The sequence below is a fragment of the Phoxinus phoxinus genome, assembly GCF_949152265.1.
Source record: "Phoxinus phoxinus genome assembly, chromosome: 15".
Classification (NCBI taxonomy): Eukaryota; Metazoa; Chordata; class Actinopteri; order Cypriniformes; family Leuciscidae; genus Phoxinus; species Phoxinus phoxinus.
In genome coordinates, this window is record NC_136890.1 from 34,754,672 (window position 1) to 34,772,171 (window position 17,500).

Sequence of the window (17,500 nt, forward strand, 5' to 3'; positions counted from 1 at the left end):
ACTGAATTTAATTTGTTTCATAATATATTAATTTTACAATATTGGCACTGTTATTGAACTGAATTGAATTTTAATCATAATTGAGGAATTTAACAACATTGACACCATAATTTAACTCAATTGAATCAACATTGAATTTATTTAATAATTGATGAATTTAGCAACATTGACTAGTGAATTAAACTGAATCAACATTGAACTGAATTGATCTGAATTATGACTCAGATTTACAACTGAAATTGGATTTGTTTCATAATTGATGAACTTTGCAACATTGACACCATTATTAAACTGAATTGATTTGTCATATTTGATGAATTTTTTAACATTGATATTGTAATTGAACTGAATTAAATCAACACTGAATTGAATTAAACTGTATTATGACACTACTGCCTTCTGAAGAGCTGCTTTATACTTGAATTCATTTAATAATTGATGAATTTTGCAACATTGACACCATTATTAAACTGAATTGAATTCGTTTTTAATAACTGATGAACTTTACAACATTGACACTTGAATATTGAACTGAATTGAATCATCATTAAACTGAATGGGATTTTAAACATAATTGATGAATTTTGCAACATTGACACCGTTATTGAACTGAATTAGTTTTGAATAACTGATGAAGTGTGCAGCATTGACTGTGACTCCGCTGTGAAACGATCTCTCGTGTAGAGATGAAGCCGTCCGTACCTGTCGGGGTTCTGCGTGCACACGTGCATCTGAAGCAGGATCCTCTGCGTGAAGGTCTTGAAGCACTGGCCGCACTTCCACAGGTGCCAGTCGCTGAACTCAGAGCTCAACTGGCTGGTGGACGTGGGACTGGCCAACACGCGCTGGTTCTTCACGCTCAGCTGGTTTAAACTGGACTCCATGTGGCCCGTCTTGTCCATCAGAGAGAAGCTCCGCGAGCAGGGCGACTGCGGGAACACCGTGGAGCGCAGGACCGGAGACGACGGCTTCGGACTCTTGCTGAAGGGCTGGAGCGAGTCCTGCCGGGTCATGGCCTCCATTACAGTCGACGGCACGTTCACTGCGAACACACACATCAGAGAACACACACATCAGAGAACACACACACACATCAGAGGACACACACATCTGAGAACACACACATCAGAGAACACACATCTGAGTGATCACATCTGAATGATAGCGACGTGAACCAAATCGTTACAAAGAGTCACATGATCAGCGACACTTACGTTATAGACTATAGACTAAAGTTTAATGATTGGAAAGAGTTTCTTCTGCTCACCAAAGCTGCATTTATCTGATCAGAAATACAGTAAAACAGTAAAATATTATTATAATGTAGATCATCAGTTCTCTATGTGAATATACAGTAAAGTGTAATTTATTCCTGTGATCAAAGCTGAGTTTATCATCATTACTCCAGTCTTCAGTGTCACATGATCCTCCAGAAATCAGTGTAATATGATGATCTGATGATCAAGACACAGTTATGATTATTATCAGTGTTCATATTTTTGTGTAAACCGTGATGCATTTTATTTTTCAGGATTCTTTCATGAATAGAAAGTTCAAAAGAACAGCATTTATTTGAAACTGTCACAGTGTCTGGTTGGTGTTCCCTGGGTGTCCACTAGAGGTCTCTTCCCCATCACCATCACCATCACATATGAACTACATTTCCCACGATCCTTGTCTGCACTCATCATTGGTTCATTGCACACAGCTGTCTCCCGTCACCTTGTTAGTGTTTGTGTGTGTATATATACCCTGTGTGTTCTAGGCCCCGTTTACACACACATGGTTATTTTGAAAAACGGAGACATTTCCCTTCGGTTGTGCCCCTCGTTTACACGCAAACGGAGAACTCTCCTCTGAAAACGATTCTTTCTAAAAACTCCGGCCAGAGTGGAGATTCTGGAAAACTCAGATTTCACGTTTGCATGTAAACTGAGAAAACTGAGTTTTAGGCAGTCGACGTCACAGTATGCGACAGAATTTGCACTGCGTCAAAAGTGCGACCTATATTTTCAGGATTCTGATTGGCTAACGTGGGCTTGAGCTTCTCGTTACACTGCCACCTATAGGTTTGGCATGCTCTTGACGGCACATACATGGGTTTGTGTAAACGAATACTTTTCTGAAAACGGAGAGGGTGAAATGTCCGTTTATGAAAATAACCGGCCACGTGTAAACGTAGCCCTAGTGTTTGTCACGGAGTCCTCATGGTTTGTCACTACACTTCCGATGTCTGTTTCCTGGTTTGTTCCGGTTTTGTTTATTTGTGTTGGACTGCTTATTTGGATTTTGACCCCTGCCTGGATACTACGATTATTGGATTACATTTAAATAAACATACTGCTATTGGATCTTCCTGTTTCCCGTGTGTGTCCGTGACAGAAACAGAATATTTTAAATGTCTTTACTGTCACTTTTGATCAATTAAATATGTTTTTACAATTATTTGAAAAATACAATTGTATAATTTTAATCATAAATGCAATATATTTCATAATTAAATGTATTATTTAAAAATACATGAATAAATAATTTAAATAAATTATTATAAAAAAACAAATTAATAAATAATTTAAATACATTTTATAAATGAATGCATACACTTTATTTAATTTTATTTACTTATTTTTAAATAAATAATTTTTATATTTCATTTTTTAAATAAACGTTTTTTATTTATTTTTTATAAAATAATATTTAACGATGATTATGTAAATAAAAGATCAGGAGCTGACATCTTCAGAGCGTTTGTGAGACGCTTTAGAGTCAGACAGCGAAACAGAAACACGTCCATCATCAGACCTCTCCGCACATTCTTCATCACGCTGACGCTGCGCACATAAACACTGCATTAGCGACTGTAAGACGAGACATGTGAGAGCGCTGGGGTTTAATAAAGCAGAATGAGTTATGAATCTCCAGAACTCTGCTGAGCGTCAGTCGTAGACGAGAGATTAGAGCGAACGTGAAGACTCAGATCAGCGTCTCATTTACTCAGATATAAATATCAATCCTTCAGCAAAACATGACGTTCTTCCTTAGCGTTTCTGTCTCGTTCTCCAGCACAAATATATAAACATTCAGAAATCAAGACATTTACTGGAGAAGAAGCAACATTGAAACTGAATTGAATCAACATTATATGATCAAGAAGTTATGCCAACATATGTTTTTACATTGTTTTAACTCATCAAAATAAGCAATTTACTGTTTACTGTAATTTAAGTTGAAATGACTTAAACATTCAAGTTGGTTGTACTTAAAAATGAAGACAGCAACTTTTTTTACAGTGTAAATTAGATTTAAAGCCTTGTTTATCTATTAAACAGGAAAAGGAAACAAACACAACACAGTGAGACAGAACACAGAAATATTTATATGAATGAATGTACATCGAAATAGTTTATTCATCATTTACTTTTACTATTAATGCTGAACTAATGATTAATAGTGTGCAGTTATTATAAAGTGTTACCCACTATTTTCTTAAATTGAAGTGAATTGAGTTTGTTTCATAATTGCAGAATTTTGCAACATTTACACTGTTATTAAACTGATTTATTTCAGTATTTGATGAATTTTGTTCAAAAAAAAATCATAATTGATGAATTTTGCAAAAGTGAACTGAAACAACATTGATTTATGAACAACTGAATTATGAAGGTCAGAAAAATAAACTTATTTTTCCTTTGAATTAAGTTTATTTTCTGACTCCATTGTCAGATATTTATTCTTGTTTTAAACACACACTCACTTCATTTTGATTCATTTTTCAGACTTAATATCTTCAGTCATTTTTTTCTCCAGTACATGTCTCTTGATTTAAGAATGTTTAGATATTGGTGCTGGAAACGAGACAGAGTCAGTTTTTGCAGGGCACACCCCAGCATTTCAAATCATGTTTTTAGTGTTTCTGACGAGCCCATAATGCGCTGAAGATCGTCTCTCATGCATCACATCACACGAGCGCTGACTAAACACAACAGTGACCAGACTGAACTCATAAAGTGTGTGTGTGTGTGTGTGTGTGTGTGTGTGTGTGTGTGTGTGTGTGTGTGTGTGTGTGTGTGTGTGTGTGTGTGTGTGTGTGTGTGTGTGTGTGTGTATGTGCTGTAAACACTGCGCTGTCAGACTCACTCTCGTGTCCACAAGCCTGCGCTGTGAGGAGCAAACACTGCTGTACACCAAGAACAGGAGAGATGGAGAACAGGAGAGATGGAGAACAGGAGAGATGGAGAACAGGAGAGATGGAGAACAGGAGAGATGGAGAACAGGAGAGATGGAGAACAGGAGAGATGGAGAACAGGAGAGATGGAGAACAGGAGAGATGGAGATCGAGAACAGGAGAGATGGAGAACAGGAGAGATGGAGAACAGGAGAGATGGAGAACAGGAGAGATGGAGAACAGGAGAGATGTAGAACAGGAGAGATGGAGAACAGGAGAGATGTAGAACAGGAGAGATGGAGAACAGGAGAGATGGAGAACAGGAGAGATGGAGAACAGGAGAGATGGAGAACAGGAGAGATGGAGAACAGGAGAGATGGAGAACAGGAGAGATGGAGAACAGGAGAGATGGAGAACAGGAGAGATGTAGAACAGGAGAGATGGAGAACAGGAGAGATGGAGAACAGGAGAGATGGAGAACAGGAGAGATGGAGAACAGGAGAGATGGAGAACAGGAGAGATGGAGATGGAGAACAGGAGAGATGTAGAACAGGAGAGATGTAGAACAGGAGAGATGTAGAACAGGAGAGATGGAGATCGAGAACAGGAGAGATGGAGAACAGGAGAGATGGAGAACAGGAGAGATGGAGATGTAGAACAGGAGAGATGTAGAACAGGAGAGATGTAGAACAGGAGAGATGGAGAACAGGAGAGATGGAGAACAGGAGAGATGTAGAACAGGAGAGATGGAGAACAGGAGAGATGTAGAACAGGAGAGATGGAGATCGAGAACAGGAGAGATGGAGAACAGGAGAGATGGAGAACAGGAGAGATGGAGAACAGGAGAGATGGAGATCGAGAACAGGAGAGATGTAGAACAGGAGAGATGGAGAACAGGAGAGATGGAGAACAGGAGAGATGGAGAACAGGAGAGATGGAGATCGAGAACAAGAGAGATGGAGAACAGGAGAGATGTAGAACAGGAGAGATGGAGAACAGGAGAGATGTAGAACAGGAGAGATGGAGAACAGGAGAGATGTAGAACAGGAGAGATGGAGAACAGGAGAGATGTAGAACAGGAGAGATGGAGAACAAGAGAGATGTAGAACAGGAGAGATGTAGAACAGGAGAGATGGAGAACAGGAGAGATGTAGAACAGGAGAGATGGAGAACAGGAGAGATGTAGAACAGGAGAGATGGAGAACAGGAGAGATGGAGAACAGGAGAGATGGAGAACAGGAGAGATGGAGAACAGGAGAGATGTAGAACAGGAGAGATGGAGATCGAGAACAGGAGAGATGTAGAACAGGAGAGATGGAGAACAGGAGAGATGGAGAACAGGAGAGATGGAGAACAGGAGAGATGTAGAACAGGAGAGATGGAGAACAGGAGAGATGTAGAACAGGAGAGATGGAGAACAGGAGAGATGTAGAACAGGAGAGATGGAGATGGAGAACAGGAGAGATGTAGAACAGGAGAGATGGAGATGGAGAACAGGAGAGATGGAGAACAGGAGAGATGTAGAACAGGAGAGATGTAGAACAGGAGAGATGGAGATCGAGAACAGGAGAGATGTAGAACAGGAGAGATGGAGAACAGGAGAGATGGAGATGTAGAACAGGAGAGATGTAGAACAGGAGAGATGTAGAACAGGAGAGATGGAGAACAGGAGAGATGGAGAACAGGAGAGATGTAGAACAGGAGAGATGGAGAACAGGAGAGATGTAGAACAGGAGAGATGGAGATCGAGAACAGGAGAGATGGAGAACAGGAGAGATGGAGAACAGGAGAGATGGAGAACAGGAGAGATGGAGATCGAGAACAGGAGAGATGTAGAACAGGAGAGATGGAGAACAGGAGAGATGGAGAACAGGAGAGATGGAGAACAGGAGAGATGGAGATCGAGAACAAGAGAGATGGAGAACAGGAGAGATGGAGAACAGGAGAGATGGAGAACAGGAGAGATGTAGAACAGGAGAGATGGAGAACAGGAGAGATGTAGAACAGGAGAGATGGAGAACAGGAGAGATGTAGAACAGGAGAGATGGAGAACAAGAGAGATGTAGAACAGGAGAGATGTAGAACAGGAGAGATGGAGAACAGGAGAGATGTAGAACAGGAGAGATGGAGAACAGGAGAGATGTAGAACAGGAGAGATGGAGAACAGGAGAGATGGAGAACAGGAGAGATGGAGAACAGGAGAGATGGAGAACAGGAGAGATGTAGAACAGGAGAGATGGAGATCGAGAACAGGAGAGATGTAGAACAGGAGAGATGGAGAACAGGAGAGATGGAGAACAGGAGAGATGGAGAACAGGAGAGATGTAGAACAGGAGAGATGGAGAACAGGAGAGATGTAGAACAGGAGAGATGGAGAACAGGAGAGATGTAGAACAGGAGAGATGGAGATGGAGAACAGGAGAGATGGAGAACAGGAGAGATGGAGAACAGGAGAGATGGAGAACAGGAGAGATGGAGAACAGGAGAGATGGAGAACAGGAGAGATGGAGAACAGGAGAGATGGAGATCGAGAACAGGAGAGATCGAGAACAGGAGAGATGGAGAACAGGAGAGATGGAGAACAGGAGAGATGTAGAACAGGAGAGATGGAGAACAGGAGAGATGTAGAACAGGAGAGATGGAGATCGAGAACAGGAGAGATGGAGAACAGGAGAGATGTAGAACAGGAGAGATGGAGATCGAGAACAGGAGAGATGTAGAACAGGAGAGATGGAGAACAGGAGAGATGGAGAACAGGAGAGATGGAGAACAGGAGAGATGTAGAACAGGAGAGATGGAGAACAGGAGAGATGTAGAACAGGAGAGATGGAGAACAGGAGAGATGTAGAACAGGAGAGATGGAGATGGAGAACAGGAGAGATGGAGAACAGGAGAGATGGAGAACAGGAGAGATGGAGAACAGGAGAGATGGAGAACAGGAGAGATGGAGAACAGGAGAGATGGAGAACAGGAGAGATGGAGAACAGGAGAGATGGAGAACAGGAGAGATGGAGAACAGGAGAGATGTAGAACAGGAGAGATGGAGAACAGGAGAGATGTAGAACAGGAGAGATGGAGAACAGGAGAGATGGAGAACAGGAGAGATGGAGAACAGGAGAGATGGAGAACAGGAGAGATGGAGAACAGGAGAGATGTAGAACAGGAGAGATGTAGAACAGGAGAGATGGAGATCGAGAACAGGAGAGATGGAGATCGAGAACAGGAGAGATGTAGAACAGGAGAGATGTAGAACAGGAGAGATGGAGAACAGGAGAGATGGAGAACAGGAGAGATGGAGAACAGGAGAGATGTAGAACAGGAGAGATGGAGATCGAGAACAGGAGAGATGGAGAACAGGAGAGATGGAGAACAGGAGAGATGGAGAACAGGAGAGATGGAGAACAGGAGAGATGGAGAACAGGAGAGATGGAGATCGAGAACAGGAGAGATGGAGAACAGGAGAGATGGAGAACAGGAGAGATGGAGAACAGGAGAGATGTAGAACAGGAGAGATGGAGAACCGGAGAGATGTAGAACAGGAGAGATGGAGAACAGGAGAGATGTAGAACAGGAGAGATGGAGATCGAGAACAGGAGAGATGTAGAACAGGAGAGATGGAGATCGAGAACAGGAGAGATGGAGAACAGGAGAGATGGAGAACAGGAGAGATGGAGAACAGGAGAGATGTAGAACAGGAGAGATGGAGATCGAGAACAGGAGAGATGGAGAACAGGAGAGATGGAGAACAGGAGAGATGGAGAACAGGAGAGATGGAGAACAGGAGAGATGTAGAACAGGAGAGATGTAGAACAGGAGAGATGGAGAACAGGAGAGATGTAGAACAGGAGAGATGTAGAACAGGAGAGATGGAGATCGAGAACAGGAGAGATGGAGAACAGGAGAGATGTAGAACAGGAGAGATGGAGAACAGGAGAGATGTAGAACAGGAGAGATGGAGATGGAGAACAGGAGAGATGGAGAACAGGAGAGATGGAGAACAGGAGAGATGGAGAACAGGAGAGATGGAGAACAGGAGAGATGTAGATCGAGAACAGGAGAGATGGAGAACAGGAGAGATGGAGAACAGGAGAGATGGAGAACAGGAGAGATGTAGAACAGGAGAGATGGAGATGGAGAACAGGAGAGATGGAGAACAGGAGAGATGGAGAACAGGAGAGATGTAGAACAGGAGAGATGGAGAACAGGAGAGATGGAGAACAGGAGAGATGGAGAACAGGAGAGATGGAGAACAGGAGAGATGTAGAACAGGAGAGATGGAGAACAGGAGAGATGTAGAACAGGAGAGATGGAGAACAGGAGAGATGGAGAACAGGAGAGATGGAGAACAGGAGAGATGGAGAACAGGAGAGATGTAGAACAGGAGAGATGGAGAACAGGAGAGATGTAGAACAGGAGAGATGGAGATCGAGAACAGGAGAGATGGAGAACAGGAGAGATGGAGAACAGGAGAGATGGAGAACAGGAGAGATGTAGAACAGGAGAGATGGAGAACAGGAGAGATGGAGAACAGGAGAGATGGAGAACAGGAGAGATGGAGAACAGGAGAGATGTAGAACAGGAGAGATGGAGAACAGGATAGATGTAGATCGAGAACAGGAGAGATGGAGAACAGGAGAGATGGAGAACAGGAGAGATGTAGATCGAGAACAGGAGAGATGGAGAACAGGAGAGATGGAGAACAGGAGAGATGGAGAACAGGAGAGATGTAGAACAGGAGAGATGTAGAACAGGAGAGATGGAGAACAGGAGAGATGGAGAACAGGAGAGATGGAGAACAGGAGAGATGGAGAACAGGAGAGATGTAGAACAGGAGAGATGGAGAACAGGAGAGATGTAGAACAGGAGAGATGGAGAACAGGAGAGATGTAGAACAGGAGAGATGGAGAACAAGAGAGATGTAGAACAGGAGAGATGTAGAACAGGAGAGATGGAGAACAGGAGAGATGTAGAACAGGAGAGATGGAGAACAGGAGAGATTTAGAACAGGAGAGATGGAGAACAGGAGAGATGGGGAACAGGAGAGATGGAGAACAGGAGAGATGGAGAACAGGAGAGATGTAGAACAGGAGAGATGGAGATCGAGAACAGGAGAGATGTAGAACAGGAGAGATGGAGAACAGGAGAGATGGAGAACAGGAGAGATGGAGAACAGGAGAGATGTAGAACAGGAGAGATGGAGAACAGGAGAGATGTAGAACAGGAGAGATGGAGAACAGGAGAGATGTAGAACAGGAGAGATGGAGATGGAGAACAGGAGAGATGGAGAACAGGAGAGATGGAGAACAGGAGAGATGGAGAACAGGAGAGATGGAGAACAGGAGAGATGGAGAACAGGAGAGATGGAGAACAGGAGAGATGGAGATCGAGAACAGGAGAGATCGAGAACAGGAGAGATGGAGAACAGGAGAGATGGAGAACAGGAGAGATGTAGAACAGGAGAGATGGAGAACAGGAGAGATGTAGAACAGGAGAGATGGAGATCGAGAACAGGAGAGATGGAGAACAGGAGAGATGTAGAACAGGAGAGATGGAGATCGAGAACAGGAGAGATGTAGAACAGGAGAGATGGAGAACAGGAGAGATGGAGAACAGGAGAGATGGAGAACAGGAGAGATGTAGAACAGGAGAGATGGAGAACAGGAGAGATGTAGAACAGGAGAGATGGAGAACAGGAGAGATGTAGAACAGGAGAGATGGAGATGGAGAACAGGAGAGATGGAGAACAGGAGAGATGGAGATCGAGAACAGGAGAGATGGAGATGGAGAACAGGAGAGATGGAGAACAGGAGAGATGTAGAACAGGAGAGATGGAGAACAGGAGAGATGGAGAACAGGAGAGATGGAGAACAGGAGAGATGTAGAACAGGAGAGATGGAGAACAGGAGAGATGTAGAACAGGAGAGATGGAGAACAGGAGAGATGGAGAACAGGAGAGATGGAGAACAGGAGAGATGTAGAACAGGAGAGATGGAGAACAGGAGAGATGTAGAACAGGAGAGATGGAGAACAGGAGAGATGGAGAACAGGAGAGATGGAGAACAGGAGAGATGGAGAACAGGAGAGATGTAGAACAGGAGAGATGTAGAACAGGAGAGATGGAGATCGAGAACAGGAGAGATGGAGAACAGGAGAGATGGAGAACAGGAGAGATGTAGAACAGGAGAGATGGAGAACAGGAGAGATGGAGAACAGGAGAGATGTAGAACAGGAGAGATGGAGATCGAGAACAGGAGAGATGGAGAACAGGAGAGATGGAGAACAGGAGAGATGGAGAACAGGAGAGATGGAGAACAGGAGAGATGGAGAACAGGAGAGATGGAGATCGAGAACAGGAGAGATGGAGAACAGGAGAGATGGAGAACAGGAGAGATGGAGAACAGGAGAGATTTAGAACAGGAGAGATGGAGAACAGGAGAGATGTAGAACAGGAGAGATGGAGAACAGGAGAGATGTAGAACAGGAGAGATGGAGAACAGGAGAGATGTAGAACAAGAGAGATGGAGATCGAGAACAGGAGAGATGGAGAACAGGAGAGATGGAGAACAGGAGAGATGGAGAACAGGAGAGATGGAGAACAGGAGAGATGTAGAACAGGAGAGATGGAGAACAGGAGAGATGTAGAACAGGAGAGATGGAGAACAGGAGAGATGGAGAACAGGAGAGATGGAGAACAGGAGAGATGTAGAACAGGAGAGATGGAGAACAGGAGAGATGGAGAACAGGAGAGATGGAGAACAGGAGAGATGGAGAACAGGAGAGATGGAGAACAGGAGAGATGGAGAACAGGAGAGATGGAGAACAGGAGAGATGGAGAACAGGAGAGATGGAGAACAGGAGAGATGGAGAACAGGAGAGATGGAGAACAGGAGAGATGGAGAACAGGAGAGATGTAGAACAGGAGAGATGGAGATCGAGAACAGGAGAGATGGAGAACAGGAGAGATGGAGAACAGGAGAGATGTAGAACAGGAGAGATGTAGAACAGGAGAGATGGAGAACAGGAGAGATGGAGAACAGGAGAGATGGAGAACAGGAGAGATGGAGAACAGGAGAGATGTAGAACAGGAGAGATGGAGAACAGGAGAGATGTAGAACAGGAGAGATGGAGAACAGGAGAGATGTAGAACAGGAGAGATGGAGAACAGGAGAGATGTAGAACAAGAGAGATGGAGATCGAGAACAGGAGAGATGGAGAACAGGAGAGATGGAGAACAGGAGAGATGGAGAACAGGAGAGATGGAGAACAGGAGAGATGTAGAACAGGAGAGATGTAGAACAGGAGAGATGGAGATCGAGAACAGGAGAGATGTAGAACAGGAGAGATGGAGAACAGGAGAGATGGAGAACAGGAGATGGAGATCAGGAGAGATGTAGAACAGGAGAGATGGAGAACAGGAGAGATGGAGAACAGGAGAGATGGAGAACAGGAGAGATGGAGAACAGGAGAGATGGAGAACAGGAGAGATGGAGAACAGGAGAGATGGAGAACAGGAGAGATGGAGAACAGGAGAGATGGAGATCGAGAACAGGAGAGATGGAGAACAGGAGAGATGGAGAACAGGAGAGATGTAGAACAGGAGAGATGTAGAACAGGAGAGATGGAGAACAGGAGAGATGGAGAACAGGAGAGATGGAGAACAGGAGAGATGGAGAACAGGAGAGATGTAGAACAGGAGAGATGGAGAACAGGAGAGATGGAGAACAGGAGAGATGGAGAACAGGAGATATGGAGAACAGGAGAGATGTAGAACAGGAGAGATGGAGATGGAGAACAGGAGAGATGGAGAACAGGAGAGATGGAGAACAGGAGAGATGGAGAACAGGAGAGATGGAGATCGAGAACAGGAGAGATGGAGAACAGGAGAGATGGAGATCTAGAACAGGAGAGATGGAGAACAGGAGAGATGGAGAACAGGAGAGATGGAGAACAGGAGAGATGTAGAACAGGAGAGATGTAGAACAGGAGAGATGGAGAACAGGAGAGATGGAGAACAGGAGAGATGGAGAACAGGAGAGATGGAGAACAGGAGAGATGGAGATGGAGAACAGGAGAGATGGAGAACAGGAGAGATGGAGAACAGGAGAGATGGAGAACAGGAGAGATGGAGAACAGGAGAGATGGAGAACAGGAGAGATGGAGAACAGGAGAGATGGAGAACAGGAGAGATGGAGAACAGGAGAGATGGAGAACAGGAGAGATGGAGAACAGGAGAGATGGAGAACAGGAGAGATGGAGAACAGGAGAGATGGAGAACAGGAGAGATGTAGAACAGGAGAGATGGAGAACAGGAGAGATGGAGAACAGGAGAGATGGAGAACAGGAGAGATGGGGAACAGGAGAGATGGAGAACAGGAGAGATGGAGAACAGGAGAGATGGAGAACAGGAGAGATGGAGAACAGGAGAGATGGAGAACAGGAGAGATGGAGAACAGGAGAGATGGAGAACAGGAGAGATGGAGATGGAGAACAGGAGAGATGGAGAACAGGAGAGATGGAGAACAGGAGAGATGGAGAACAGGAGAGATGGAGAACAGGAGAGATTGAGAACAGGAGAGATGGAGAACAGGAGAGATGGAGAACAGGAGAGATGGAGAACAGGAGAGATGGAGAACAGGAGAGATGGAGAACAGGAGAGATGGAGAACAGGAGAGATGTAGAACAGGAGAGATGGAGAACAGGAGAGATGGAGAACAGGAGAGATGGAGAACAGAAGAGATGGAGAACAGGAGAGATGGAGAACAGGAGAGATGAAGAACGCACACATCATAGAACACACACACACACACACATTAGTAACACACACACACACACACACACACACTCTCCTGTTCACACACAGGAGCTCTTGAAGCTCCGCCCCCTGTGTCGGGAGCAGCGGCTCATTTGCATTTAAAGGGACAGACACAAAAGATGTGTGTGTTTGCTCACCCTCAAAAAGTGACAACTTTAACATGCTATATAAAAATATCTGTGGGGTATTTTGAGCTAAATCTTCACACACTGGGGACATCAGAGATTATTTTACATCTCGTGGAACGGTCATGATAGGACCCTGTAAAGAGGAGACTGCGAGACTCACAGTTTTCATCTTGAGCGACGCACTGCAGTGGGATCCCGAAGAAAGACGTGTAGCTGTCGTTGTACCAAACCAGCAGCTCGGTTCCCCGAGGGATGTCTGAGCACGCCCGGTAGAAAATACACGACCTGGAACACAGCAAAATATACTATATCATAATCATACCATTATATATTCTACCACATCATTCACTCATTTTTGATTAAATTAAATCAAACAATTAAAAAAACTGTTTAAATGACATTAAAACAAAATGTGCATTTATAATATATTCAATAAACTGACTATAAAATATGTGAATCCATTATAAAATATATGAAATCATTAATTTTCTATTATTGATTTCTATATAATCTAATGGCACATGTAATTTCTCACTCTATATTAATTTTCACCTGAAGAACATTATGATTAAAGAACTTTTCTTACTCGTAAAGTCCCCCTGTGGTGAAACTCCAGCTTTTAATGTAGTTTATGTGTGTGTGTGGTGTTATTAATCTGCTTTAACACACACCATGTGTAAGTTCATAAGTGGACAGCATTGCTGAGTATTTTCTGCTTAAAACTGCAGTGAACCAAAGACAGTCTCAAACACACGGTGTGAAATCGCTGGTGTTTCTGACGTCACACACTACCTTGACCAATCAGATCAACGTGTGATCGTCCACCAGTGGATCTCTGAGTGAGGGAGTGAGTGAGTGGAGGCGGGGCTCATTTGCATATTCATAGAACCGCGCATACTAAATGAGGCGAGGGTGTCGAGTTACATTCAAGATATTTTAAGGCATGACGAATCTTTTTTCAAGGAAAAAACACTTGGTGATCAAAGATGAGTTTTAAGACATACCGTACTTTAATATAATACAAACAAATAGAGTAATAATTTCAGAAATCATTCATAAAAGAAAATGTTTCCTGATTAGATTCATGTGAGCAGGTAACCAGACTAAGAACAATAACTTTAATTATATTACTGTCCACACCAAATGCATGATATCGTGCTGTTTATTATAAGCAGGATGGATTCTGATTGGCTGTCGGTGTTTTCATCCTTCAATAGCTGGGAAAAAAATCGCTCTGAAAGTGATTCCGATTATATCGTTCCTCTGTGTCGTTATAGTTGTGGACTCGGTTTTCTCTCTGTTATATATTTAGAACTATATCTTTATCGTTGTCATCCTTTGTGTGAACTAGGTTTTAACCAACTAACCTCAATCCGCTGGATCACGCACGGCTTCAACTGAGAAAAATGCCTACAAATATTTGACTCTTTGGTCTCGGGGGGAAGTGTTGAGATGGCTGCATTTTATTAATTCTTTCCACCGCGACATCAAAATAAAACAAAGGCCGAGTCCATAAATCTCCAACATCTCATGAGCCACGAGAGAGAAAACACGGCGTAGCTTGAGAAACTCGTAACGCCTCGTCTCTCAGTTCGGCTTCACTCAACGTAAACACTGCAGCACAAATAAATGTAGTGGGAGTAAATGAGTCAGTGTGCCGCTGAAAGAGGCTGTTTGGGGAGCGATGGGTGGCCTCACACACACACACACACACACACACACACACACACACACACTCAGAGCGAGTCTAAACCTACACCGGCTCTTACACGCCTGCCGTCACCTCCAGCGCGCGCATGAATCTCCGCAGATCAAAGCCCGTCTCGGGTTCGGGTTCCCGCGCTGACATGTATTTAGTATTGTGGTTGGAAGAGTAATAAAGTTCCCTGTGCGGGAGATGCCAGAAGACGTTTCTGTCAGAGCAAAACAACACAGCCGAGTCGGACTCCATCCATCAGCGCCGCTTTGAAGAGAATTCCATGAAGATATTGCGAATCATAACAGGCGGATCTGGATCTGGAGACGCGGGAATGGCCTCCTGCTGATCACGGGGTCAGAGTTCATGACCTCAGCAGATCATCAGAACATCAGAACATCAGATCATCAGATCATCAAACTGAGGGCCGGAGCACAGGACATGTTTTTACTGTTAAAAACGCGAGACGGAGGTCAGAGAAGAAAAGAGGCACAAGAGACGAGTTTCACTTATTTTAAAGAAATAGTTCGCCCAAAAAATGAAAATCAGCCCATGATTTATTCACCCTGAAGTCATCCTAGTGTATATAACATTCTTCTGTCAGACGAACATAATCAGAGTTATACAAAAAATGCTCTTCCAAGCTTTATATCTGTCCATCATAAAAGTGCATCTGTCCATCATAAAAGTGCATCTGTCCATCATAAAAGTGCATCTATCCATCATAAAAGTGCATCTGTCCATCATAAAAGTGCATCTGTCCATCATAAAAGTGCATCTGTCCATCATAAAAGTGCATCTATCCATCATAAAAGTGCATCTGTCCATCATAAAAGTGCGTCTGTCCATCATAAAAGTGCGTCTGTCCATCATAAAAGTGCATCTGTCCATCATAAAAGTGCATCTATCCATCATAAAAGTGCGTCTATCCATCATAAAAGTGCATCTGTCCATCATAAAAGTGTGTCTATCCATCATAAAAGTGCATCTATCCATCATAAAAGTGCATCTATCCATCATAAAAGTGCATCTATCCATCATAAAAGTGCGTCTATCCATCTTAAAAGTGCATCTGTCCATCATAAAAGTGCATCTGTCCATCATAAAAGTGCATCTATCCATCATAAAAGTGCATCTATCCATCATAAAAGTGCGTCTATCCATCATAAAAGTGCATCTGTCCATCATAAAAGTGCATCTGTCCATCATAAAAGTGCATCTGTCCATCATAAAAGTGCACCTGTCCATCATAAAAGTGCATCTGTCCATCATAAAAGTGCATCTATCCATCATAAAAGTACATCTATCCATCATAAAAGTGCATCTGTCCATCATAAAAGTGCATCTGTCCATCATAAAAGTGCGTCTATCCATCATAAAAGTGCGTCTATCCATCATAAAAGTGCATCTATCCATCATAAAAGTGCATCTATCCATCATAAAAGTGCATCTGTCCATCATAAAAGTGCATCTATCCATCATAAAAGTGCGTCTATCCATCATAAAAGTGCATCTATCCATCATAAAAGTGCATCTGTCCATCATAAAAGTGCATCTATCCATCATAAAAGTGCATCTGTCCATCATAAAAGTGCATCTGTCCATCATAAAAGTGCATCTATCCATCATAAAAGTGCATCTATCCATCATAAAAGTGCATCTGTCCATCATAAAAGTGCATCTGTCCATCATAAAAGTGCATCTATCCATCATAAAAGTGCATCTATCCATCATAAAAGTGCGTCTATCCATCATAAAAGTGCATCTATCCATCATAAAAGTGCATCTATCCATCATAAAACTGCATCTATCCATCATAAAAGTGCGTCTATCCATCATAAAAGTGCATCTGTCCATCATAAAAGTGCGTCTATCCATCATAAAAGTGCATCTGTCCATCATAAAAGTGCATCTATCCATCATAAAAGTGCGTCTATCCATCATAAAAGTGCATCTATCCATCATAAAAGTGCATCTATCCATCATAAAACTGCATCTGTCCATCATAAAAGTGCATCTGTCCATCATAAAAGTGCATCTATCCATCATAAAACTGCATCTGTCCATCATAAAAGTGCATCTGTCCATCATAAAAGTGCATCTATCCATCATAAAAGTGCATCTATCCATCATAAAAGTGCATCTGTCCATCATAAAAGTGCATCTGTCCATCATAAAAGTGCATCTGTCCATCATAAAAGTGCATCTATCCATCATAAAAGTGCATCTGTCCATCATAAAAGTGCGTCTATCCATCATAAAAGTGCATCTATCCATCATAAAAGTGCATCTGTCCATCATAAAAGTGCATCTGTCCATCATAAAAGTGCATCTATCCATCATAAAAGTGCGTCTATCCATCATAAAAGTGCATCTATCCATCATAAAAGTGCATCTGTCCATCATAAAAGTGCATCTGTCCATCATAAAAGTGCGTCTATCCATCATAAAAGTGCATCTGTCCATCATAAAAGTGCGTCTATCAATCAAAAAAGTGCATCTGTCCATCATAAAAGTGCGTCTGTCCATCATAAAAGTGCATCTGTCCATCATAAAAGTGCGTCTGTCCATCATAAAAGTGCATCTATCCATCATAAAAGTGCATCTGTCCATCATAAAAGTGCATCTATCCATCATAAAAGTGCATCTGTCCATCATAAAAGTGCATCTGTCCATCATAAAAGTGCATCTGTCCATCA

At 43.0% G+C, this 17,500-nt stretch overlaps 1 protein-coding gene across 2 annotated transcripts in view; it reads right to left on the minus strand.

Moving 5' to 3' along the window:
• prdm6 (PR domain containing 6) overlaps positions 1-17,500 on the minus strand; it is a 48,198-nt gene that overhangs the window by 14,171 nt on the left and 16,527 nt on the right. For both annotated transcript variants that reach the window (XM_079636606.1, XM_079636607.1), the window contains exons 4-5: positions 13,266-13,390; positions 703-1,042 (exon numbers count right to left, since the gene is read on the minus strand). In XM_079636606.1, coding sequence (XP_079492732.1) covers positions 703-1,042; positions 13,266-13,390 — 465 coding nt within the window. The remainder of the gene's footprint in view (positions 1-702; positions 1,043-13,265; positions 13,391-17,500) is intronic.